The 26759-nt window shown below is 58.5% G+C and overlaps 2 protein-coding genes across 2 annotated transcripts; one reads left to right on the top strand and one right to left on the bottom strand.

The window, feature by feature from the left end:
• Positions 1-2990: 2990 nt before the first annotated feature.
• On the bottom strand, positions 2991-4431 carry LOC125450069 (syncollin-like). The gene has a single exon (XM_048526039.2). The coding sequence runs from the start codon at positions 4429-4431 to the stop codon at positions 3958-3960; it is 474 nt and encodes a 157-aa protein (XP_048381996.2). The 3' UTR covers positions 2991-3957.
• Positions 4432-13621: 9190 nt separating this feature from the next.
• Positions 13622-20721, top strand: LOC125450068 (uncharacterized). The gene is made up of 6 exons (XM_048526037.2): positions 13622-13758; positions 14730-14785; positions 16515-16643; positions 17067-17218; positions 18246-18363; positions 20154-20721. Exons 1-6 carry the CDS (start codon positions 13677-13679, stop codon positions 20337-20339), a joined length of 723 nt encoding a protein of 240 aa, XP_048381994.1. The 5' UTR covers positions 13622-13676; the 3' UTR covers positions 20340-20721.
• The last annotated feature ends 6038 nt before the right edge of the window (positions 20722-26759 follow it).

Here is a 26759-nt window from a genome sequence, read left to right on the forward strand (position 1 = left end):
CCAGGCCTCAGTGTGGCCTCGAAATCCAGGCCCCGAGGTAAAGCCCAGTACAGCCTAGTTTAGAATGGCTGTTATCCTGAACTCACATTTCTCTGGTTTTTTTTCTAAATTAGCGCATGGCTTTTTAATGTCTCTCTGCTTTAAACATTTTCCCCTCAGAACTTGTACTTAAGAATCTTGATACCAAAGATGGTCCTGTGAGCGATGTGTAAATTTTTTGCCGTGCTCGTGTGTGAGTATGTGTGACAATAAAGCTAATTCCAATCCGAACCTCTGACTATCCATCAGACTTCCCATCCACGACCTCGGACATGGAAATAAGGAGAAACAGAGGGAAGGCAGGCCGTTCAGCCGAATGAGTCCGTTCTGCCAGTTCAATATGATCAAGGCTGACCATCGAGTTCTGACCTGTTCTCTCAGCCCGGCCCTTCAAAAATCCCTTCCGTCGTACCACGCTCTTTCTTTTCTTGAAAACACACAACGTAGGGGCCTCGTTCGCTTTCTGTGTTTGCGAAATCCACTCTCTGGGGAGTGTCGCTGAACAAAGAGACCTCAGGGAGGGGTCAGGTACATAGTTCCTTGGAAGTGGAGCCGCAGGTAGACAGGGCGGTGAGGGAGGGGTTCGGGACGCTCGCCTTTATCGGTCGGTGCGTTGAGTATCAGAGTCGGGAGGGTCGTGTATTGGCGAGGCCGCTTTGGGAATACTGCGTTCAATCCCGGTCTCCCTGCTACAGGAAGGATGTTGGGAAAGGGGGTTCGGAAAAGGATGTCGGAGGGTTTGAGTGACAGGGAGGGGCTGGGGGGGGCGGTTTTCCCCGGAGCGTCGGAGGCTGAGGGGGGACCTTATAGAGGTTTATAAACCCATGAGGGGCATGGAGAGGGGGAATAGGGAAGGTCTTTACCCCCAGGGGTAGGATGTCCAAAACTAGAGGGGCACAGGTTTAAGGTGGGAGGGGGAAAGGGACCTGAGGGGTAACGTTTTCACGCAGAGGGTGGTGTGTGTGTGGAACGAGGAAGGGGGTGGGGGCTGGTACAGTGACAGCATTTAACAGGCATCGGGATGGGGACGTGGATAAGGAAGGGTTTAGAGGGACATGGGCCACACGCTGGCAAATGGGGCTAGTCCCATTCAGGAAAGCAGTATTTGCTGTGTGAACATGTATATGGAATGAGAACGCTTCCTGCACCCCTGAGCCATTCGGAAGTCCTGTGAGCCGGCCGGATGTGGGCGGGCGTCACTGCGGGGGGGGGTGCGAGAGCTACATGTTGGGGACCCCAGGCATTTGGCCGCAATTTAAGGCCAGGAAGCGACCACTTTCCAACACAGTTCCCGAGAGTGGCGCAGAGCCCTAGCCGGCAACTGAAATGGCTGCGCCACTGTGAAAGGCATGCTGGGAATTTTATGTTTGGTCAAGCTCGGCCACAAGGGAGGCCTAGCTCAGGGCTTGGAGCGCGCGTGGCTCGGACGTTCAGGATCCGAACTGGCCGGTCTAAGGCAGCCAAGGATTGCGAAGGGTGACCGAGAGGGGAAATGGAGGCAGCGTCCGAGGGGCGCAGATGAGCCGTGAATCTATCATAGGACGGGAGAGGCGGGCGGGCGGTGAACGGGCCTCCTCCTGTCCCTGTGAGACAGGCTGGAGGAGAAAGGGCTGAAGGGCCTCCTGATCCTGTGTAACAGGCTCGAGGAGGAGGGGTGGGGGGGACCACCAGCCCTGGCAGCGATGGGGAGTTCAGCTTGGGAACGGGGTGGGGGGGGTCATCGAGAGGGAGGGGAAAGGGGGATGTTATAGACAATAGGTGCTGGAGTAGGCCATTTGGCCCTTCGAGCCAGCACCACCATTCATTATGATCATGGCTGATCATCCACAATCAGTATCCTGTTCCTGCCTTATCCCCATAACGCTTGATTCCACTACCTTTAAGAGCTCTGTCCATCTCTTTCTTGGAAGTATCCAGAGACCTGGCATCCACTGCCTTCTGGGGCAGAGCATTCCATATATCCACTAGTCTCTGGGTGAAGGCGTTTTTCCTCAACTCTGTTCTAAATGGCCTACCCCTTATTTTTAAACTGTGTCCTCTGATCCTGGACTCACCCATCAGCGGAAACATGCTTCCTGCCTCCAGGATGTCCAATCCCTTAATAATCTTATACGTCTCAATCAGATCCCCTCTCATCCTCCTAAACTCAAGAGTATACAAGCCCAGTCGTTCCAATCTTTCAACATATGATGGTCCAGCCATTCCGGGAATTGACCTTGTGAACCTACGCTGCACTCCCTCAATAGCAAGAATGTCCTTCCTCAAATTTGGAGACCAAAACTGCGCACAATACTCCAGGTGCGGTCTCACCAGGGCCCTGTACAGCTGCAGAAGGACCTCTTTGCTCCTATACTCAATTCCTCTTGTTATGAAGGCCAGCATGCCATGAGCTTTCTTCACTGCCTGCTGTACCTGCATGCTTGCTTTTATTAACTGATGTACAAGAACACCTAGACCTCGTTGTGCTTCCCCTTTACCTGACTTGACTCCACTGAGATAGTAATCTGCCTTCCTGTTCTTGCCACCAAAGCGGATAACCTCACATTAATCCACATTAAACTGCATCTGCCATGCATCCGTCCACTCACCCAGCCTGTCCAAGTCACCCTGTATTCTCATAACATCCTCCTCACATTTCACACTGCCACCCAGCTTTGTATCATCAGCAAATTTACTAATATTACTTCTAATGCCTTCGTCTATATCATTCATATATATCGTAAACAGCTGCGGTCCCAGCACCGAATCTTGTGGTATCCCCCTGGTCTCTGCCTGCCATTCCGAAAGGGACCCGTTTATCACTAATCTTCGCTTCCTGTCAGACAGCCAATTCTCAATCCAAGTCGGATGTTGGGGGGGCGGTGGGGTTGAGGGCAACAGGAGGGGAATTATCTGGTGTGAGGAGATTAAAGAAACTTTCAAGACAGACACACACCGAGTCGATGCTAAAATTTTATTCACAGGATGAGACGAGATCACAGATATGGTACCCAGTCCGTCCGGAGTTGGGGGGGTGGTGTTTGCGAGGAGGTGGAGAGATGTGGGTTAACACAAACCGCCACACCCCCCACCCCCAAAACACTCGCACACGCTCGGATCGCCCTCAGACACTGACCATTCCCTCCGCGCTCTCTCGCACACCGCACCCCACCCTACACCGCACCCAACCTCCACCCCACCCTCTCTCTCTCTCCGCCAGGCTCTCGGGGAAGCGCGCGTGCGGTTTGGAAAGTGGGGGCGGGGTTGGCACTGTGCCAACGCAGTTGCCCCATTGGTCACCAAATCCATTCGAGCTGCCTCCTCCCCCACCTAGCCCACCCACGACCGCGGCACCGTCCCGCGAAGAGGAGGGGTAGGTGGGCTGAGCTTCGCGCAAGGTGAGGTTTTTGAGTGTGCGTTGGTGGGGGAGGAAGGAGGGGGTACGATTGCGCCCTCAAACCCCACCCAACCCCACCCCCATCCGGAAAAAATCCTCATCGCAAATGCCTGGCATGTTTGGGAAGGGCTGTGGTTGGGGGGGGGAGGGGGTGCGGGGAAGGTTTGGGGTGAGGGGGTGCCAGGAAGGGCTACGGTGCGGGGGCCTGGGAGTAAGCGGGGAAGGGCTGGGGTGGGTGGTTGCAGGGAAGGACTGGGTGGGGGGCGGTTGCGGGGGAAGGGCTGGGGGTGGTCTGGGAAAGGACTGGGAGCGGGGAGGACGTCCGGCACGGAGTTCCACGAGTCGGAGGCAGATGGAAGTCGAAACAACCCGCGCCCCTGCCCCCCAACCCCCGTGACTACATCCCCCTAGGCACGGAGAGGGGCACTATCCTCTGGCGATGCCCCGAGACGGGTGCGGAGCAGAGAAGGACAAGACGCGAGGGTCGGGGAGAGGCGGGTGGGCCGGAGAACGACGATCTGGACCCTCGCGGCCGCCCTGTCTCAGAAGCACTTGCAGTAGTAAGAGGAGATCGAGTCGTCCCAGTTGCCGAACAGCCCCTTCGCAACCTCCTCCAGGCGGTACTGCACACCCGTGCGGAATTTCCTCCGGTAACCACGTTTGTTGTACTTGTTCCAGACGGTCAGTTCGCAGCGGGGCCCCACCACCAGCGAGGAAACCCGGTCGTTCCAGAAGCGTTCGATGCTCGGCACGTCGGAGGGGCTCAGGATGTCAAAGTAGCCCCCGCCGCAGCAGCGCTCGTACAGGACGTCGCTGTCCTCGTAGAGGCGGGCGCACACCCGCACGCCGTCCACGTCGCGCAGGACGCTGGGGTCCGGGCACAGCGCCAGTGCCCCCGAGACCATGATGAGCGGCAGCACAGCCGCAGCGTAGCGCCACATCCCTTCCTCCTTCTCTCGTCCGGGCGCTGCCCGCCGGCAGCCTTTTATGCCAGAAACACCGCTACCCCTCCCCATCCCCGGCCCTGCCCCCCCCCCCCCCCCACCTCACCCACCCCTGCCAAGGGCTGGGAAAACATTCCGCGTAGCCGGCTGGAGACGCCATCGATCGGCCGAGGGAAGGATCAAACTCCAAGGCCAAGGGCCCCGGCAGCTGTTGGCACCGGCTCCGGCTCCCAGCCTCAGGGCTGTGAGCAGACATAACCCCGTCACCCCCCACCATCACCCTGCCCCCGGGCCCTGTCCCTGGGAGTGTTTGATACGGTGTAGAGAGAGCTTTACTCTGTATCTAACCCCCTGTCACTGGGAGTGTTTGATACGGTGTGGAGGGAGCTTTACTCTGTATCTAACCCCCTGTCCCTGGGAGTGTTCGATGGGGGCAGAGTGTAGAGGGAGCTTTACTCTGTATCTAACGCCCTGTCCCTCGGAGTGTTTGATGGGGGCAGAGTGTAGAGGGAGCTTTACTCTGTATCCCACCCCCTGCGCCACGTGCACTGAGATGTTGTCACGCTCGGCCGAATCTTAGGCACAAAGTGATAGAACATAGAACGTTACAGCACAGTACAGGCCCTTCGGCCCTCGATGTTGTGCCGACCTGTCATACCAATCTCAAGCCCATCTAACCTACACTATTCCATGTACGTCCATGTGCTTGTCCGAAATGTTAAACGCAGGACTTGCCATTTGGCCCACGGTGCCCGTACGGGCACTTCTCAATGAGCAAAGTTACTCTGTGCCCATCTCCTGCTTCCTCCCCAGACTGCTGCACATTACTGTTTCTAAAAATGACCATCCAATGCCTCAATTAAAAATGAGTCCACTGCGTTTCCAGGCAGGGCCATCCACCCCCGAATTGCTCTCTGTGTGTGTGAAAGAAACTGTTCCCTGAATTCACCTGGATCCTTTTGCAGATCACGTTAAGTCCATGTTGTCCTGCTGCCTATGATGAGCAGGAACGGGCTTCTCCCTTTTTAAAACCTCGCTTCCGCGCTCTGTCTAGTGTGCTCACATCCTGCCCACAGGGAGGCATGCATAAATGTATACGGTATTTTTTATTCATACAAGATCAACTTGTGCGCCACCCAGATCAGAGCCGGGTCCACTGCTTTTCGTCATTTACAGAAATGATTAGAATTGTGAACGCAGGAGGGATGGTAGCGGGGTGCACAGTGGAGGCGTCGCAAAGCGAGGGAGAGGGCTTGTGGATTGGGACGCAGGAACTTAGAATTTGGCGTATGTAAAATGCTAATGGGGTGTGGTGGGGTGGGTGGGCGGGCGGAAGAATTGCGTGGTCCCTTTAAAAAAAGACGATGTGCTTTTTCTGTGCCGAGAGATTTCAGATGGATAGACCCGAGCAGCAGCTTGAAAGTTTGCAATTACGCAGAGAGCACCCAAATTGATCTTGTAATTTATACAAGTATTTATACAAGATCAACATCAGCTGTAGTTAGTGTGGCAAAAGATACGTTTTACTCCCTGCTCTCTTTAGCAATCGTGATAGGTGAGAATTGAGTTGAAAAGAGGTAAGGGCGGAATTTAGACGTTAAACGTTACCAGCTCGGGGGCCGCGTTGTGGAGCGCCTATGCTCGGTTCGCGGAAAGACCTCGCAGTCAGCTCCCCCTCCCTCTCCTTATACGACGTGTCTGTCCCTGGGTCTCCTCCAGCGTCACAACGACACTACCCGGGAACTGGATTCGCCCTCCTTTCCGCCTTGGGGGCCTCCAACCCAACAGGCTCAACGCAGACTTAACGAGCTTCAAAATCCCCCCAGCCCCGACCTCATCCCAAGACCAGCCCTGCCTCTCATCCCCACCTGCTTCTCCCCCACCCTATCCGCCCCTCCCTGCTCACTGACCAACCCCCATCCCTACTTCCCACCTACACTCATTGCTACTAGCTTCATCCCCACCTCCTTGACCTGTCCATCTTCCCTCCAACTTATCTGCTCCACTATCTACCTGCTATCACCACTCCCCCTCAACAACCTCTTCATTTATTTCACAGCCCCCTTCCCCTCCCCCATTTCTGAAGAAGGGTCCCGACCCGAGGCATCAGCCTTCCTGCTCCTGTGACGCTGCCTGGCCTACTGTGCTCGTCCAGCTCCACACCTTTGTTATCTCGGGTTCTCCACTATCAGCAGCTCCTACGATCTCAACACCTCAGTATGAAGCAGAAAAGGAGGTCGAAGTTCAAATATTACAGTCTTTCTCCAGCGCTTCGCCAAACTGGATGGGCTTTGACTTTCACCGATCCGCCTCACTTTCCCCCGCGTTCCCTTGCTCTCGATGCTGCTGAGAAGGTCGGTGGACCTCGGTCACCTCGGCACCCTCTGAACAGCACAGCATGCACAGGCCTTCCCTGCCTAGTGTGTCCTCATGAGGCCATTCATTGTGAATGACAGGCCACTCCTTCCACGGATGGGTCAGGCATAACCCGTTCTCTGACCTGCTTCCTACACATTTACATACCTTTTGATCCTCTTCTTCTGGCTGAGGAGGGAGTGCAGCGAACATAGATCCCTGGGACTGGTGGAGGAAAGGAGGCCGCATCATTTACACCAGAGTTGTAAGCAGAACGAGGAAGGGGTTCTGATAGAAACCTATAAAATTCAAACAGGGCTGCTGTGAGGCGATTCATTTTGCAAGGGCAAACTTGAAAGCAAAGTACAGGGCTAACAGAAAGATTCTTGGCAGTGCGGAGGAGCACAGGGATCTTGGGGTTCATGCTCCCAGTTCCCTGAAAGCTGCCACTCAGTTGGATAGAGTCGTGAAGAAGGCATGTGGTGCATTAACTTTCATTAATAGAGGCCTTAGGCCACAGCTGGAATACTGTAAAAGATTTTGGGGCCCTGTGTCTAAGCATTGGAGGCAGTCCAGAGAAGGTTCACTTGGCTGAACCCAGGGATGGAAGGGCTGTCTTATGAGGGAGAGGTTGGGCCTGTACTCATTGGAGTTTAGAAGAATGAGATTTGACCTTATTGAAATATAGAAGATTCACAGGGGGGGACGTGATGGGGGAGATGTGGAGAGGTCGTTTTCCCCTGTGGGAGGGTCTACAGCCAGAAGGGCATCATCTCAGAGTGAGGGGTCGCCCATTGAAGACAGAGATGGGGAGGAGTTTCTTATCTCCGAGGGGACTGAAGCTGTGCAATTCTGTACCACAGAGGGTGAGTCATTCGAGGCCAAGGGGGACAGATTTTGAATCAGTAAGTGAATTGAACGTTACGGGGAAGCAGCAGAAAAGTGGAGTTCGGGTTGATGAGGGCCTCTTTGAGTGGGGCAGCAGATTTGATGGGGCTGAATGGCCTACATCTGTCCCATGCTTTAAACTCTTGTGGATTGGAGCCATACAAGTGGCAGGTAACGCTCATCTCTGACAAGACAGAATCTAATCATCGGCCCCGTGACATTCAAGAGCTTTATTATCACATGCCCCCCCCCCAACTATAGATATCCTGAGGGTAACCATACTCAACGAGAGGGAATCCAACCATCACCCCCTCCCTTGACGTTCAATGGTGGTACCGTCACTAAATCCTCCCCAACTCCCACTACCAACGTCCGGGGGGGGTTACTATCTCCAACAAGAAAGAACCTAACATTCGCCCCCTTGGTGCCCAAGGGACAGAGGGGCAAGGGAAAACAGAAGTGCCAACTTGACATCAAAAACCACGTGGCCTCTCACCTTGGCCATACTTCCAGCTACTGCGCAGGCGCGAAACACCCAACGCTCCACCGCCCCGTCAACCCCAGCGCCCAGCCGCCGCAGCGCGCACGCGGGAAGCGGCCGACGGCGAGGGCTCGGCGCAGGCGCTCTGCGGGGGCGCGGGAGTGCTCGGCGGCAACGCGCATGCCCAGACAGGCACGAACCGGCGGCGGCGCAGGCGCGGTAGGCGAGGCCGGCTGGCGGCAGGCGCAAGCGCAGTTGCTGCCTGACCAGCGACTTGGAGGAGGAGGACGAGCAGCGCCCCGCCGCCATCATGGTATGCGAGCTGCTGCTCCTCTCTGCCGTGTGGTTCCTTTTCGTCGCCTTCTGGCTGGAGACGGTCAGCGTCTGGGTCTTCCTCTGCCACTTCTACCAGGACCGGGGCTTCGTCGTTCAGCAGCAGCCGCCGGCCGGAGCGGCGGCCATGACCAGGTGCCCCACACGCGACCTGCGGAGCGACACATCCGGGCAACTGCGGCCAGATAGTGCGTCATAGAGACAGACCGGGAGCTGCCGGATAGCGGGCCGTAGGGACAGGCCGGGAGCTGCCGGATAGCGGGCCGTAGGGACAGACCGGGAGCTGCCGGATAGTGGGCCGTAGGGACAGGCCGGGAGCTGCCGGATAGCGGGCCGTAGGGACAGGCCGGGAGCTGCCGGATAGCGGGCCGTAGGGACAGGCCGGGAGCTGCCGGATAGCGGGCCGTAGGAACGGGATCGGGCGCTGCCGGATAGCGGGCCGTAGGAACGGGATCGGGCGCTGCCGGATAGCGGGCCGTAGGGACAGGCCGGGAGCTGCCGGATAGCGGGCCGTAGGGACAGGCCGGGAGCTGCCGGATAGCGGTCTGTAGGGACAGGCCGGGTGCTGCCGGATGGCGGGCCGTAGGGACAGGCCGGATAGCGGGCTGGGGTGGGGATGTGAGGGCTGCCAGGCAGTGGTGGGCCACAAGGGTAGATGGGGTTCCTCCAGATGTTGGGCCACGTCAGTAGGTGGGGCGATACCAGGTAGAATACACCCCATGGAACACTATGGGGATGGGGAAACCCGGCTGGGGTGTGGAAAGTCAGGCTGGGGTTCAGAGTCAGCGGTCAGGAGTACCCCGGGCTGGAGAAGGGATGGGACGCTTGTCCGTGCCTCGGTGTGAACCCTGCCTCTCCCCCCCCCGCCCCCGACCACTGCAACACTAATGCAATTGTGTCCTGCTCCACAGGGTCTCTGCGGCAGAACCTGGGCAGGTCCTCTACATCCTGGGAAGGTGAGTCTCACACTCAGGATTGGGGAGGGGTGGGTAGGCTAGTGAATGGCCGCCTTCTGGCGCTGCTTGACACACTCGAGGAGCGGGTACTGAATGCCCTGGAATTCTTGAGTAACAGGCTTGAGGAGGTTTTTAATTTCCTCTTGCTGGGCCAGCAGGCTTGAGGAAGAGGGGCTGAATGGCCTCCTGTTCATCTAACACGCCCGGTGAAGAAGGAAGCTAAACCAGAAGATGAGGGAGGTAGTGGTCCCCTGAATGGAGTGAGGTCGAGAGGGAGATGGTATCCGTGTCAAGGCTGAAAATAGTAGTGATGGCATGAAACCAGTTTGTTTGTCAGCTCTCAAGTTGTTTGCTGTGCAAAGGACCTGATAAAACGTGAGAACACAGCGTATGTGTGCGTGAGAGAATGTGTGTCAGGGAGCACATGTGCCACAGGGCGTGAGAGAGAGAAGGGTCAGCGCTGAGGGAGCAGGCACTGTCAGAGGTCCAGGGCTGAGGGAGCAGGCGGGGAGGGGTGTAGAGGCTGGAGGAGGTGACAAGGGAGGGAGAGGATGGAGGGGCGGCTGTAGGAGGTGACAGAGGTAGGGAGAGGACTGGGGGAGGTGACAGAGGTAGGGAGGGGGCATCTGGGGGTCGGGACGGAGGTAGGGAGGGGTTGGAGGGCGCTGAGTGTTCCTTCCTGAGTCGATGCTTTCTGTTGTGACCAGGCTGGACCTCCCATCATTGATGGAGACCTAGTGCATCAAGGAGACTCTGCTGAGCAACGGTGAGTGCAAGCTGGCGACGGGAAGGTCAGGAGTGGGGGGGGAGGCGGGCATTCCTGGTGACACATCACGAGACCAGAGACCGGGCCCTAATGAACCTGGGGCACCCCTGCCCAGCTGGACCCGGGAAGTAAGAGCAAGTTCTGAGATACACCAACCATCCCGTGAGGGAGCGCCAGCACGGTTTATCGTGCCCTCTGAGGAATGGCTCCGCAGCCATTCCACTGCCGGGACCATCGTGAATGCCCCCTTGTCCCACAGCTGCAGCCCCAACTCTTCCCCACCTATCCACCTCAACGGAGGCAGGCTGCCTGTCGGTGGGCGTGGAGACATAGCTCACCAGGACTGGATTACTCCCCGATTGGCACCGCCAGAGGGGGTGGGATTATCTCCCAGAATCCCAGCGTTGTGTGGGGGCAGAATGAGGCCATTCAGCCTCTCCTGTCGGTACTGTCCCCCCAGTGTGCCAGACTTCTGCCTCTCCCTACGCGCTGTCCATGAGTGTGAGTTTGTGTCTCAAGGCAACAGACAGTGTGAGTGTGAGTCCGTCAGTTCCAGGCAGCCCATTCCACCTCTAAGTAGCGTTTCTTACACCAGCCTTGTCACTTCAGCACATCACTTTCAATCCACGCCTCCCCTCTCTCGTTCTTTAAGCGTTTCCAAGCCATCGTTGTACAGCGTGTAAACAGACCCTTTGGCCCAACTGGTCCGTGCCGACCCTAATCCCAAACAAGACTAGTCCCACCTGCCTGCTCCTGGACCGTGTCACGCCTGTCATTTTCCATTCGTGTACTCATCCAAATGTCTTTTAAACGTTGTGGCTGTACCCACATCCACCACGTCCTCTGGAAGCTCATCCTACACACTGACCACTTCCTTTGTTTTCAAAAGTAAAGAGTTACCCTCATGTCCTTCTTAAATCTTCCTCCTTGCTCCTTAAAAATCTGTCCCATAGTCTTGAACTCCCCCAACCTTAGGGAAAAGAGACCTATCTACACTCCTTATGATTTTAAAAGCCTCCGTGAAGTCAGCCTTCAACCAGTGAAAGAGAGAGGCTCCAGCCCTCCATTCCTGGCAACATCCAGGTAAATCATTTCTGAACCCCCTCCAGTTTAATAGTATCCTTCCTATAACAGCAGCCTCTTCTGTCAAGAGAATGGGAACTGCAGATGCTGGAGAATCCGAGATAACAAAGTGTGGAGCTGGATGAACACAGCGGGCCAAGCAGCATCTCAGGGGCAGGAAGGCTGACGTTTCGGGCCTATCATCAGAAAAAGTTTTCTGATGAAGGGTCTAGGCCCGAAACGTCAGCCTTCCTGCTCCTGAGATGCTGCTTGGCCCGCTGTGTTCATCCAGCTCCACACTTTGTTACCTTCGCCTCTTCTGTTGAGTCTGTTTGACCATCCCACCCCCCGACTTGTGATTTTGCAACTCTCCACCAGACCTCCCTCCGTGGTAGAGGAGTCTTCCCCCAAACGGCTTCGAAACTCTGCTCACCTCTGACATTTCTAGTGCCGGGAACTGTTAGAAGAGGCCGCAGTTTTACCTCCCAAACGGCCGGGCCTAAGCGGAACGGGCTGTCTTCATCCTGTACGGTTCTGACCGAAGCTCTTATTTATTTTCTGGCAGGGACAGAGCTGCAGCGATAGGGCGGGGTACGTTTGAACTGTGCTGCGCCCCTCTCCCTCACTCGCAGCTTCAGCCTGGTGCTGCCCGACCTTTGCCGCACAGAAGCAGCCCTCAGGAGCGCAAAAGGACACCCTCTGTCAGCACCAGCTGCCCTGACTCGCTATAAGGCAGCAGACGGGCGCTGGGTGTGGAACCCAACTATATCCAGTGTCCGGTGGGGATCCTGACGTCGTCTGGCTTTCGGCTCCAAACGGTTGAAGAGACTTTACAAATGGTTCTTTAAAAAGTAGAGCGAGCTTTACTGTGTATCTGACCCCATGCTGTCCCAGTCCTGGAAGTGTTTGATCGGAGACAGTGTAGAGGAAGCTTTACTCTATATCCAAACCGTGCTATCCCTGTTCTGTTTTTGCTGGGGAGGACAGTGTAGAGAAACTTCACTCTGTAATTAACCTCATGCTGTCCCTGTCCTGATAGTGTTTGCTGGGGTGACAGTGTAGAGGGAGCTTTACTTTGTTTCTAACCCCCTGTCCTGGCAGTGATTGCTGGGGGGACAGTGTAAGGGGAGCTTCACTCTGTATCGGAACTGTGCTATCCCTGTCCCTGGGAGTGTTTGATGGCAGGTGACAGTGTAGACGGAGCTTTACTCTGTATCTAATCCCCTGTCCTTGGGAGTGTTTGATGGGTGTGGGGTGGGGTGGGGGTGGTGGGGAACACTGTGTGAGACATAGCCAGTCAAAACCTCACATTACAAACAGATGGAAATTCACCGAAGCAAGATTTGAAATAAAATACAGTGAAAGGAATTGGTGCTGTGTTGAAATTATTGCTGAGTTGTTCTAAACCCAAGGAGAGTGGTGAATTTGTTTGTATCCCTCATCAAATTCCGGTCGATGTAAGTCCCCCCCCATTCACCCACACACCCTTCCCCGTGGGAGTGAGACCCCTGTCCTCCCCCTCTCTCCCTACGGGGAGCGAGTCCCCCATTCTCTACCCCCTCCCCACCCCACCTTCCGACAGGAGCAAGTCTCCCCTGTTCTTCCCATTCCTACAGGAGCATGTGTCCCATTCTCCCTGTGGGAAGACATTTCTCCTGAAATCCCCGATTGCTTTTCTTGGCAGCTGTCTGTGTGCAGCATACCCAGTAGGGATACAGGGATTGTAACTGTATCACGTGGGAACTGTGCGCTGTGTTCCCAGTGGGATACGCGATCTCAAACGCTGTGGTGTTCCCAGTCGGATGGGTAGATGCGGGGGCGGGGGGGGTGCGGAAAGGACATTCGGTCTTCCGAGTGGGATAGGGAGATGGGAACTGTGCGCAGTGTTCCCAGTGGGAGACGGAGGCAGGAGCTGGGCGCAGTATTCCCTGAGGGAAAGAGAGATGGAAACTCCCACGAGTCAATCATTACCAATATGACCAACTGATCAGCAAGAACTTGGGTGACCTGCTCGGACCGAGATAGAGAACCAGCTGTATCTGCTGTATTCGGGTTTAATCTGACCGCTTCGAGGTGGTCAGTGCTCAAAGATACATTGACTCTTGGTTCAAAAGAGATTAAACTCCCGAGTAAACAGGAGACCGAGAGCGGTCAGTTAATGATTACCGTCCTATCGGACCCAGAGCCGTCTCTTGCCCCCATTTGAAATTCCAACGTTTCAGATGCCACCCCTCCCCCCTCCGCAATGAAACCACAGAAAGTGCCCCGCTCCCCCTCGCCCTCCCTGGTAGAAATTGGCGATTCACTGCTCAGCAAACAACAGCCCAGAGTGGGTGATCGAACTTGTTGGAGAGGGACAGGAGTTAATGTTTTGGACCTGCCCTGTGTCAGGCTGAGAGTTAATGATTGATGACCGCAGGCTGTTGGGTGGACAGTGCAGCCATGAACTGCCAGACCCCAGGCAGGAGTTGCAGACATGAGGACGCCTGTGTTGCTACTCTCTCTCCTTATTGTCTCCCTCGGAGATTCCATCTGCGCCCTTAAAACGAAGGGTGCCTGTGAGTGCTATTCATCAGGAATCTCTCTCTCTCTCTCTGTCTCTCTCTCTCTCTCTCTCTTCCCCCCGCCCCCCTACTCTTCCTCACCACCCCCTCTCCCCTTGTCTCTTGCTCACTCTCTCCTCCTGTCTCTGTCTTGTGCCCTCCCCATCTCTCTCTCTCTCACACGTCTCATTCGCTGTCTCCTCCTCTCTCTCTCTCTCTCTCTCTCTCTCTCTCTCTCTCTCTCTCTCTCTCTCTCTCTCTCTCTCTCTCTCTCTCTCTTCCCCCCACTCCCTCTCTTCCCCCCACTCCCCGGGGCCCAGTCTCCCCAACCCCATCTCTCTCTCTCTCTCTCTCCTCTCCCCCACCCGCATCTCTGTCTTTCTGCAACCCCATCTCTCCCTCTTTTCTGCCCCATATCTTATTCACTCCGTCTTTCTCACGCTCTCTCTTTCTGTGTGGCACATCTCTTTCTTTCTCTCTGCCTCTCTCTGTTTCCCTCAGTCTCTTTCTTCGAGTAATGGAACTGTCCCTTGGAGGGGAGGGTGGGGTGGGGGGTTTCTGGTTGCGAGTAATGGGGATTTTGGGCCTGAAGCCCAATCCAGAGAGCCTTTACCCACCCTTCGAATCGGGGTGGTGGGGGGGGGGGGGGGGGTGGTGAAAAGTGGTGCCGTTTTCGTGCCATCGCTGATGGGGTCACTGAGATTGAGTGTTTACTGCGGAGCAGGGGGGTAGTATTGAATGAGGGGATGATGAAAGATTTTGGGGGAGGGGAAGCGAGGACTGGGATGAGCGCGGAGGGGGTTGGGAGTGATTGCAGGAGAAAGGGCCCCCCTTTAAATTCAGGTTTGCGGCCAGGAGATGACAATGGGTAGAATGGCCTTACGCCAACCCCCCTGCCCACCGCAGCCCTACCCTGTCTTCGGACAAGCTGCGAAGGAAGGTGGTCGCGATACAAATTCACACGTTTCGTGTTCTCTATCTCGCAGCTCCCGAGAAGATGGAGCCAGCCGGACAACTTGGACTTATTCACAGAGAGTTTAGGGTAAGGAATACCGTGAGCGGAGTTAGCCCTCATCCCATTGGCCTGCAGATCAGAGAGAGGGCGCTGTCGGAGGGTCAGTGCTGAGGGAGCGGGCGCTGTCGGAGGGTCAGGGTCGAGGGAGCGGGCGCCGTCAGAGGGTCAGTGCCGAGGGAGCGGGCGCCGTCAGAGGGTCAGTGCCGAGGGAGCGGGCGCCGTCGGAGGGTCAGTGCCGAGGGAGCGGGCGCCGTCGGAGGGGTCAGTGCCGAGGGAGCGGGCGCCGTCGGAGGGTCAGGGCCGAGGGGAACGGGCGCTGTCGGAGGGTCAGCGCCGAGGGGAACGGACGCAGTCGGAGGGAGCGGGCGCCGTCGAGTGTCAGCGCCGAGGGGAACGGATGCCGTTGGAGGGTCAGCACCGAGGGAGCGGGCGCCCCTGATCCCCACCTGCTGACAAATACCCCGATCCCCACCCGCTGACAATTCTCCCCCGATCCCCACCCGCTGACAATTCTCCCCCGATCCCCACCCGCTGACAATTCTCCCCCGATCCCCACCCGCTGACAATTCTCCCCCGATCCCCACCCGCTGACAATTCTCCCCCGATCCCCACCCGCTGACAAATACCCCCGATCCCCACCCGCTGACAAATACCCCCGATCCCCACCCCGCTGACAAATACCCCCCGATCCCCACCCGCTGACTATTCTCCCCGATCCCCACCCGCTGACTATTCTCCCCCGATCCCCACCCGCTGACAATTCTCCCCCGATCCCCACCCGCTGACTATTCTCCCCCGATCCCCACCCGCTGACTATTCTCCCCCGATCCCCACCGCTGACTATTCTCCCCCGATCCCCACCCGCTGACAAATACCCCCGATCCCCACCCGCTGACAATTCTCCCCCGATCCCCACCCGCTGACAATTCTCCCCCGATCCCCACCCGCTGACTATTCTCCCCCGATCCCCACCCGCTGACTATTCTCCCCCGATCCCCACCCGCTGACAAATACCCCCGATCCCCACCCGCTGACAAATACCCCCGATCCCCACTCGCTGACTATTCTCCCCCGATCCCCACCCTATGACTATTCTCCCCCGATCCCCACCCGCTGACTATTCTCCCCCGATCCCCACCCGCTGACAAATACCCCCGATCCCCCACCCGCTGACTATTCTCCCCTGATCCCCACCCGCTGACAAATACCCCCGATCCCCACTCGCTGACAATTCTCCCCCGATCCCCACTCGCTGACAATTCTCCCCTGATCCCCACCCGCTGACAATCCTCCCCCGATCCCCACTCGCTGACAATTCTCCCCTGATCCCCACCCGCTGACAATTCTCCCCCGATCCCTACCCGCTGACAATCCTCCCCCGATCCCCACCGGCTGACAATCCTCCCCGATCCCCACCGGCTGACAGTTATCCCCCGATCCCCACCCGCTGACAGTTATCCCCCCGATCCCCACCCGCTGACAGTTATCACCCGATCCCCACCCGCTGACAAATACCTCCGATCCCTATCCGCTGACAATTAGCCCCCCCCAGTCCCCACCCGCTGACATTTGCCCCCATTTCTGCACCGTGCCCAGTCCGCCCGGGCACGGGCCCCCCCGCCAAGTCCTAGTTTGAGTGAGAAGAGTGAGAGTGAGGGCGAGAGGGATGGGCGGCCATACGAGTGCAGTTGTGGACAGCCTCAGTGTGAGTGACGGTAGCGGCAGTCTCTACCGATCGTCTCGCACTCCTCTCCAGGTGGGAGGCCACCCCCAGGAGCACGAGCACGGACGCACATCCCATGCAGTCTGCCACATGCTTCCCAACAGCGCCCCCGGAGCACCGGAACTCAGCAACATCACCGGGAATATTCGGATCAGGAGGCAGGTATGTCACTGGGGCTGGCGTTGGCGGCGGGGGGAGTGTGGTGCGAGGTGTGAGCTTGAGAGGGTGTGGGGCAGTGTAGAGGGAGCTTTACTCTGTATCTAACCCCGTGCTGTCCCTGGGAATGTTTGATGGGGGGGACAGTGTAGAGGGAGCTTTACTCTGTATCTAACCCCGTGCTGTCCCTGGGAGTGTTTGATGGGTGGACAGTGTAGACGGAGCTTTACTCTGTATCTCGCCCTCCCGGAAGGTCCCTGGGAGTGTTTGATGGGGGGGTACAGTGTGGAGGGAGCTTTACTCTGTATCTAACCCTGTGCTGTCCCTGTCCTGGGAGTGTCTGATAGGGGGGGGCATAGAGGCATCTTTACTTTGAGATTAAAAGCAGTAGAGGGAGCTTTACTCTCATGCAGCGCCTTTGTACCGCAGAGAGGGAATGGGACGGAGGTGATGTTGGATCTTTCTGGATTTCCCGGAGGCAGGAGGGCGCACGCCATTCACGTGCACGAGTTCGGGGACCTCAGCAACGGCTGTGAACTGCTGGGGGGACATTTTAACCCCCACAACAGGAAGCACGGCAGGTAATGGTTGAAGGAGGAAGGGGGCGTTCCGGGGAAACACCACCGGCACCTCCCTCCCGCCCACCCCCCGGCCCCAGGCAGGATGGCGTTTGGGATGGGATGGCCATTCGGCCCAACGCCTTCTGCTTTTCTCTTGCGACCGCGCCATGGATTCCCACAATCCATTGTCCGTGCTCCCGGCCCCTACCTTTGAAACAGTCCCATTCCATGGAACGGTCTCATATATTTAGCATCCACCTCATTTTGTAACCCATTCCCCCTCCATCCATCTCCCCGTCTGGTTCCTTACCCCGTTCCCCCTCCATCCGTCTCCCCCTCTGGTTCCTTACCCCGTTCCCCCTCCATCCGTCTCCCCCTCTGGTTCCTTACCCTGTTCCCCCTCCATCCGCCTCCCCCTCTGGTTCTTTACCCCGTTCCCCCTCCATCCGTCTCCCCCTCTGGTTCCATACCCCGTTCCCCCTCCATCCGTCTCCCCCTCTGGTTCCATACCCCGTTCCCCCTCCATCCGTCTCCCCCTCTGGTTCCATACCCCGTTCCCCCTCCATCCGTCTCCCCCGTTCCCCCTCCATCCGTCTCCCCCGTTCCCCCTCCATCCGTCTCCCCCCTCTGGCTCTCTTCCCCGTTCCCCCTCCATCCGTCTCCCCCGTTCCCCCTCCATCCGTCTCCCCTGTTCCCCCTCCATCCGCCTCCCCCTCTGGTTCTATACCCCGTTCCCCCCTCCATCCGTCTCCCCCTCTGGTTCCATACCCCGTTCCCCCTCCATCCGTCTCCCCCTCTGGTTCCATACCCCGTTCCCCCTCCATCCGTCTCCCCCTCTGGTTCCTTACCCCGTTCCCCCTCCATCCGTCTCCCCCTCTGGTTCCATACCCCGTTCCCCCTCCATCCGTCTCCTCCTCTGGTTCCATACCCCGTTCCCCCTCCATCCGTCTCCCCCTCTGGTTCCATACCCCGTTTCCCCCTCCATCCGTCTTACCCAAGTCTTTACTTATGTTCTGCTTGCTCCCCCCACCTCACTCCGATGCCGAAGCCACGCGGGAGATCTTGGGAATGTCCAGCCTGGGCCAGACGGCTCTGTCCATGAGACACTGACCGGCATCTTGCTGCAGCTGCAGGGGCTGCACTCGGTCATCGGGCGATCGATTGTGGTGAGTGTCAGGGAGCTGGGGGGTGGCTGTGGGAGGGTCAGTGCTGAGGGAGCGGTCGCTGTGGGAGGGTCAGTGCTGAGGGAGCGGGCGCTGTCGGAGGGTCAGTGCTGAGGGAGCGGGCGCTGTCGGAGGGTCAGCGCTGAGGGAGCGGGCGCTGTCGGAGGGTCAGGGCTGAGGGGCGCGGGCGCTGTCGGAGGGTCAGCGCTGAGGGAGCGGGCGCTGTCGGAGGGTCAGCGCTGAGGGAGCGGGCGCTGTCGGAGGGTCAGTGCTGAGGGAGCGGGCGCTGTCGGAGGGTCAGCGCTGAGGGAGCGGGCGCTGTCGGAGGGTCAGGGCTGAGGGGCGCGGGTGCTGTCGGAGGGTTGCCACTGAGGAAGCAGGTACTATTGTGAGGTGTGCAGAGGCTGACGGGGGTGACGGAGATAGGGAGGGGGTGCAGGGGGATGGAGGGGGTTACAGAGATAGGGAGGGGTTGTAGGGGCTGGAGGGGGTGACAGAGATAGGGAGGGGGTGTAGGGGGCTGGAGGGGGTGACGGAGATAGGGAGGGGGTGCAGGGGGATGGAGGGGGTTACAGAGATAGGGAGGGGGTGTAGGGGCTGGAGGGGGTGACAGAGATAGGGAGGGGGTGTAGGGGGCTGGAGGGGGTGACGGAGATAGGGAGGGGGTGCAGGGGGATGGAGGGGGTTACAGAGATAGGGAGGGGGTGTAGGGGCTGGAGGGGGTGACAGAGATAGGGAGGGGGTGTAGGGGGCTGGAGGGGGTGACAGAGATAGGGAGGGGGTGCAGGGGGATGGAGGGGGTGACGGAGATAGGGAGGGGGTGCAGGGGGATGGAGGGGGTGACGGAGATAGGGAGGGGGTGTAGGGGGATGGAGGGGGTGACGGAGATAGGGAGGGGGTGTAGGGGGATGGAGGGGGTGACGGAGATAGGGAGGGGGCGTAGGGGCTGGAGGGGGTGACAGAGATAGGGAGGGGGTGTAGGGGCTGGAGGGGGTGACAGATAGGGAGGGGGTGTAGGGGGCTGGAGGGGGTGACGGAGATAGGGAGGGGGCGTAGGGGCTGGAGGGGGTGACAGAGATAGGGAGGGGGCGTAGGGGCTGGAGGGGGTGACAGAGATAGGGAGGGGGTGTAGGGGCTGGAGGGGGTGACAGAGATAGGGAGGAGGTGTAGGGGGATGGAGGGGGTGACGGAGATAGGGAGGGGGCGTAGGGGCTGGAGGGGGTGACGGAGATAGGGAGGGGGTGTAGGGGGATGGAGGGGGTGACGGAGATAGGGAGGGGGCGTAGGGGCTGGAGGGGGTGACGGAGATAGGGAGGGGGCGTAGGGGGCTGGAGGGGGTGACGGAGATAGGGAGGGGGTGTAGGGGGATGGAGGGGGTGACAGCGATAGGGAGGGGGTGAAGGGGGCTGGAGGGGGTGACAGAGATAGGGAGGGGGTGTAGGGGGATGGAGGGGGTGACGGAGATAGGGAGGGGGTGTAGGGGGATGGAGGAGGTGATGGCGATAGGGAGGGGGTGTAGGGGGATGGAGGGGGTGACAGCGATAGGGAGGGGGTGTAGGGGGATGGAGGGGGTGACAGCGATAGGGAGGGGGTGTAGGGGGATGGAGGGGGTGACGGAGATAGGGAGGGGGTGGGGTTTGGACACTGGGGCAGCGGGCGCTGAGTGTATGGGTCAGGACCCAGGTGTCTGTTGGCCAGGGGGACGCATGCGGCCGTCCAGTTTATGCCTGTGTCTTTCTCTCCCTCACCCCCCGGGGGGCGGGCGGGGTCGTTGGCCGGCGGGGCGTGCACAGGTCCACGAGGGCGAAGATGACTTGGGTCGCCACGACGAAGATGGGAGCCACACGCACGGCAACGCTGGCCGGCGCCTGGCCTGCTGCGTGATCGGGGTCAGCTCCGGCCGCGGCTGGCCCGTGCACAGGCCCCAGCGCGGACGCCCGGTGCATGTCAAAGAGCACGCGGGACACGGTCGATGGTGAAAACGCAGTTTGCCAGGGCGGTGTGGTGGGTTGAGGGGAGGGGGTTCCATTGCTGGGGCTTAGCGGGATAGCTCCGCGATCGCCCGGGGAGAATCCGTGGCATTGCTCCCGGTGCGAGCGGCCCATCCCTGACGCCGAGCGGAGTATGTCGCTCGAGATGGGGATCGTGGGATGCAGTCTCATGAGACCATCGGATCACGCGTGGGGGCACTTGGGGAAACCCTCGGCCCTTCCTCCCAGACCCACAAAACCCCCTGGGTGACCACCACTGACGGGTCCTGGGGCAACTGTTTTGATACACTGGCATCAGTCGCTGACCTTCCCCTGGGCCTCGCTATCCCAGCTCTCCCTCTGTCCCACAAATAAAGCAACATAAATAACATTTTCTCATGGTGTCAAATTTCTTGATGTAAGTGTCGAGGGAGCTTTACCCCTTGTCCCTGGGAGTGTTTGATGGGGGACAGTGTAGAGGGAGCTTTACTCTGTATCTCACCCCCCCTCCTGTCATTATCAACACCCTGGGGGTGTTGAGCAGAAACTGAACTGGGGGCCCCAGCCCCGTATTGATGCAGCTGCTCAGAGGCTGGGAATGCTGCAGCGAGTAACTCCCGTCCTCACCCACCCCCAAACCCTGTCCCACACAAGGCAGGAGGGGCAGGGAATTCCCCCCCCCAACTTGCCCCTGGAAGGGGGCAGCTCCGACAACTCTCGAGAAGCTCCACGCCATCCAGATACAAAGCAGCCCGTATCGCCCCTCCCCTGACGTGCTAACCCCCACCGACCTTCAACACCCCCTCCCTCCACCACTGATGTAGCTGGGCTCATTAGGAATGCTCGGCTGAGCTCCAACACCCCCTCCCACCACCACCAACATAGCTGGGCTCATTAGGAGTGCTCGGCTGAGCTCCAGCACCCCCTCCCTCCACCACTGACATAGCTGGGCTCATTAGGAATGCTGGGCTGAGCTCCAACCGCACCCCCTCCACCACCAAAGTAGCTGGGCTCATTAGGAATGCTCGGCTGAGCGCCAACGCACCCTCCCTCCACCACCAACATAGCTGGGCTCATTAGGAATGCTCGGCTGAGCTCCACCGTAGCCGCAGCAGCGTGTACCATCCACAGGCAGAGCCGAGGCTCCTTCTCCGACAGCATCTCCCGATCCCTCTGCCGGAACAGTCGAGGCGGTGCCGCAGCTTATGAATGATGGGGACTGTTTTGCCAGCGTCCCCAGGAGCCGTCCTGCTGCGACAGCTCGCTGCGACCTTCTCAGAGCTTTCGAACCCCGGCTGAATTCCCAGGCCGAGCAGCGGTGACCGAGTGCCTGTAACTCAGCTATATCCTGCAGGGCTCTGATGTACCTTTGGCTGTGAGGGCAGGAGATCCCGATCTCGCTGGAAATAAAATAATCTGTTTCGATCTGTCGCCCCTCATTAACTATTTGGAAGGCGATCAATTTGTGTTCAAGTTCTCTACCTTCTGGTCTCACCGTAACACTCTCCTCTATCACAAACAGACTCCCTCCCACTTGCCCTTAATCAGATTCACTGACTGGCCACTCCCCACCCCCATCAAAAGGCTTTTTGCGTGAGCTTTAAAACTCAGCACCACCCCCCCCCCCCCACAACTCTCTGGTCGGAGAAATTTGACTTCATCCCCGTCCTCAACTGCCTCCCTCCGAAGCCTTCATTCTAGATTTGCCCCCAGCGTGAGATGGGGGAGCAGTTAGACGTTCCCCCACCCGCGTCCCTGCTCTACCTCAGGACCTCGTCCGTCTCAACCTTCCCTATTTCGTAACTCTAGCTTAATTCCCGTGGTTGGCAATCTCGCTTTCTCTTTCTGTCTCTCTCTCGCTCCCTCCCCACCCTCTCTCTCTCACGCCCCCTCCCTCTCCATCTCTCTCCCTCTCTCTGTCTCTTCCCATCCTGCCTCTCCAGATCTCTCTCTCCCTCTCTCTCTGTCCGTCTCTCTCTCTGTCTCTCCTCCTCCCTCTCCATCTGACTCTCTGTCTCTTCCCATCCTGTCTCTCCAGCTCTCTCTCTCTTTTGCTCTGTCTCTCCCCCACACTCTCTGCCCTCTTTCTTTCCATCTCTCTCTCTCTGTCTTTCCCCACCGATCTCTCCCAACTCTGTCTCCCCCACGTTTCTTTGTCTTTACCCACCCCTCCCTCTCTCTGCCCCCCCTTTTTCTCTCTCTCTCCCTCCCTTACCCCTCTCTCTCCCCCTCTTTCTGTGCCTCTGTCTCTCTCTGTCTCTCCCCACCCGTCTCTCTCTGTCTCTCCCCACCCATCTCTCCCTGTCTCTCCCCTGCTTTCTCTGCTCCTCTTCCTTTCCATCCCCCTCTCTCCCGCCCCCACCTATCTCTCCCCACTCTATCTCTCCCACATCCCTTTCTGTCTTTACCCACGTCTCTCACTCTCCCCCCCTCTCTCTTTCTGTCTGTCTCTCTCCCTCCCCACCCCGTCTCTCTCTGCCTCTCCCCGGCATTTTCTTTCCATCTCTGTCTCGCTGTCTCTCTCCTCCACCTATCTCTCCCCACTCTCTGTCTCTCCCACATCTTTTTCTGTTTTTACCCACCTCTCTCTCTCTCTCTCTCTCTCTCTCCCCCTCACCCTCTTTCTGTGGCTGTCTCTCTCTCTCTCTCTTTCCCTCTTTCCAACATCTCTTTCTGTTTCTAACCCCCGTCCCTTCCTCCCTCTCTTTGTATCACGGTTTCTCCCCCTCTTTCTTGGCTTCAGTCTTTCTCTCTCTCTCTCTCTGTTTCCTTCTCACTCAGTCTCTCTGTTTCTCTTTCTCCCTCTCACTCTGTCTTTTGGGCTCCCTTTCTCCTTCTCCCCCTCCCCCTCCCTGTTTCACAATCTGCTGGGGGCTGTGAGCAAGTTGATAAAATCTCTCTGCGCGGGAGTGAGCAAATGCCTCCTGTCCCTGTGTAACACGCTCGGGGAGGAGGTGGAGAGGCTGAATGGCCTCCTGTCCCTGTGTAACAGGCTTGGGGAGGAGGTGGAGAGGCTGAATGGCTTCCTGTCCCTGTGTAACAGGCTCGAGGAGGAGGTGGAGAGGCTGAATGGCCTCCTGTCCCTGTGTAACAGGCTGGAGGAGGAGGTGGAGAGGCTGAATGGCCTCCTGTCCCTGTGTAACAGGCTCGAGGAGGAGGTGGAGAGGCTGAATGGCCTCCTGTCCCTGTGTAACAGGCTTGGGGAGGAGGTGGAGAGGCTGAATGGCCTCCTGTCCCTGTGTAACAGGCTGGAGGAGGAGGTGGAGAGGCTGAATGGCCTCCTGTCCCTGTGTAACAGGCTTGGGGAGGAGGTGGAGAGGCTGAATGGCTTCCTGTCCCTGTGTAACAGGCTCGAGGAGGAGGTGGAGAGGCTGAATGGCCTCCTGTCCCTGTGTAACAGGCTGGAGGAGTTGAGGGACTGAATTGTAGTTCAAACCGTACTTTCTGAGCCAGGCACTAACTCACTTCTGTAAATAGAGTTTCACAAAGTTGTGCAGTTAATCACCATTCCCGTCCGATACATCTCCATTCTGACACAATTTTCTTCAAATGAGCGATTTTAATCCGCCTCATTAACCTCCAACCCACATGAGAACATGGAAATTAGCAGAATGTGCCCCGCAATGGTGTGCGCACATCGATGGCACCATCCCAAGATCGACAACACACCCCCAGATCACAACCGACCGCACCCCGACCCATCCTACGCACGTGGTCAGCACTGAGGTAGCAGGCGCTGTCGGAGGGTCAGCGCTGAGGGAGCGGGCGCTGTCGGAGGGTCAGCGCCGAGGGAGCGGGCGCTGTCGGAGGGTCAGCGCTGAGGAAGCAGGCGCTGTTGGAGGGTCAGCGCCGAGGGAGCGGGCGCTGTCGGAGGGTCAGCACTGAGGTAGCAGGCGCTGTCGGAGGGTCAGCGCTGAGGAAGCAGGCGCTGTTGGAGGGTCAGCGCCGAGGGAGCGGGCGCTGTCGGAGGGTCAGCACTGAGGTAGCAGGCGCTGTTGGAGGGTCAGCGCCGAGGGAGCGGGCGCTGTCGGAGGATCAGCGCCGAGGGAGCGGGCGCTGTCAGAGGGTCAGCGCCGAGGGAGCGGGCGCTGTCGGAGGATCAGCGCCGAGGGAGCGGGCGCTGTCGGAGGGTCAGCGCCGAGGGAGCGGACGCTGTCGGAGGGTCAGCGCTGAGGAAGCAGGCGCTGTTGGAGGGTCAGCGCCGAGGGAGCGGGCGCTGTCGGAGGGTCAGCGCTGAGGAAGCAGGCGCTGTTGGAGGGTCAGCGCCGAGGGAGCGGGCGCTGTCGGAGGGTCAGGGCCGAGGAAGCGGGCGCTGTCGGAGGGTCAGCGCCGAGGGAGTGGGCGCTGTCGGAGGGTCAGCGCCGAGGGAGCAGGCGCTGTCGGAGGGATCACCTCTCAATAACCTGCTCTTCGGCCCTCTCTCTCTCTCTCTCTCTCTCTCTCTCTCTCTCTGTGTCTCTCTCTCTCACTTTTCTGAGCACCCCCTCCATTTCTTTCTTCTCCCCTCTCTCATACTCTCTGTTTCTATCTTACTGTCTCACTCTTCTCTGTGTGGGTCTCTCACTCTCTCTCTCTCCCCCGCCTCTGTCGCTGCATCCCTCACACCCTCCCCTTCCCTTTCCCCCTTCTCCTCCGTCTCTCTCCCTCACTGTCTCCCCCTCCATCTCTCTCTCTCTCCCTCCATCTCTTTCTCTCTCTCTCCATCTCTTTCTCTCTCTCTCCTCCGCCATCTCTCTGTCTTTCTCTCTCTCTCTCGCGCCCCCCCCCAATCTCTGTGCCTCTTTCTCTCCATCTATCTGTCTCTCTCGCCATCTCTATGTCTCTCTCACCCCCTGCATCTCTCCCGCTCCCTTTCTCTCCCCCTCCATCGCTCTGCCTTTCACTTTTCCCTGGCACTGTCTCTCGCTGGCGTTTGGAACCCAACAGTCCTTATGCTGTGATCCCTGGCCTCGTACCAGCTGTTCCCTGGGGCGTGGTGACCGGGATATTTCAGTTTCTGTCACAGTGTATGCCACCCCATGCCCGCGATGTGCCAAACCCCCTCACGTGAGGCTGACCCGAGTGGGCACAGGCAATTTCGTGTATAAATTCAACAGGCAAATGTACAGAGGGGCATCGGCGGTGAGGACGCAGAAGGGAGACAGCATCGGTAAGATGGGAGGGAGGGGTGCCACATCTCGCAGTCCTGGCGCGAATAGGTGATGCCACGTAGCACACCCCCCCAACCCTCAAGAAACTGGGGGAGGGTCTGGGCCGAGGGAAGCAGGCGCTGTCGGAGGGTCGACACTGAGGGAGTGGGTGCTACCCGAAGGTCAGCGGGGAGAGAGCGCGCGCTGTCAGTGAGCACCGAGGGACTGGGCACTATCAGATTAGTTTGGAGATCAATACAGGGCTATGGGGAGGAGACCGGGGCAGTGGGATTAGTTTGGGGACGGATACAGGGCTATGGGGAGGAGAGCGGGGCAGTGGGATTAGTTTGGGGAGGGATACAGGGCTATGGGGAGGGAGCGGGGCAGTGGGATTAGTTTGGGGAGGGATACAGGGCTATGGGGAGGGAGCGGGGCAGTGGGATTAGTTTGGGGACGGATACAGGGCTATGGGGAGGGAGCGGGGGCAGTGGGATTAGTTTGGGGACGGATACAGGGCTATGGGGAGGGAGCGGGGGCAGTGGGATTAGTTTGGGGACGGATACAGGGCTATGGGGAGGGAACGGGGCAGTGGTTAGTTTGGGGGATGGATACAGGGCTATGGGGAGAGAGGGGCAGTGGGATTAGTTTGGGGACGGATACAGGGCTATGGGGAGGGAGCGGGGGCAGTGGGATTAGTTTGGGGACGGATACAGGGCTATGGGGAGGGAACGGGGCAGTGGTTAGTTTGGGGGATGGATACAGGGCTATGGGGAGAGAGGGGCAGTGGGATTAGTTTGGGGACGGATACAGGGCTATGGGGAGGAGAGCGGGTAAGTGGGATTAGTTTGGGGATGGATACAGGGCTATGGGGAGGGAGCGGGGCAGTGGGATTAGTTTGGGGGATGGATACAGGGCTATGGGGAGGGAGCGGGGCAGTGGGATTAGTTTGGGGAGGGATACAGGGCTATGGGGAGGGAGCGGGGCAGTGGGATTAGTTTGGGGAGGGATACAGGGCTATGGGGAGGGAGCGGGGCAGTGGGATTAGTTTGGGGACGGATACAGGGCTATGGGGAGGGAGCGGGGGCAGTGGGATTAGTTTGGGGACGGATACAGGGCTATGGGGAGGGAGCGGGGGCAGTGGGATTAGTTTGGGGACGGATACAGGGCTATGGGGAGGGAACGGGGCAGTGGTTAGTTTGGGGGATGGATACAGGGCTATGGGGAGAGAGGGGCAGTGGGATTAGTTTGGGGACGGATACAGGGCTATGGGGAGGGAGCGGGGGCAGTGGGATTAGTTTGG

The sequence above is a fragment of the Stegostoma tigrinum genome, chromosome 49 (genome assembly GCF_030684315.1).
Source record: "Stegostoma tigrinum isolate sSteTig4 chromosome 49, sSteTig4.hap1, whole genome shotgun sequence".
NCBI classification, from domain to species: domain Eukaryota; kingdom Metazoa; phylum Chordata; class Chondrichthyes; order Orectolobiformes; family Stegostomatidae; genus Stegostoma; species Stegostoma tigrinum.

Coding starts and splice junctions, on each gene's coding strand:
- LOC125450069 (XM_048526039.2), bottom strand. CDS start 4,431: ATGGGGAGGGGTAGCGGTGTTTCTGGCATAAAAGGCTGCCGGCGGGCA.
- LOC125450068 (XM_048526037.2), top strand. CDS start 13,677: ATGAGGACGCCTGTGTTGCTACTCTCTCTCCTTATTGTCTCCCTCGGA. Junction 16,644..17,066: donor ATATTCGGATCAGGAGGCAG/GTATGTCACTGG, acceptor TTTGTACCGCAG/AGAGGGAATGGGACGGAGGT. Junction 18,364..20,153: donor TCATCGGGCGATCGATTGTG/GTGAGTGTCAGG, acceptor GGGCGTGCACAG/GTCCACGAGGGCGAAGATGA.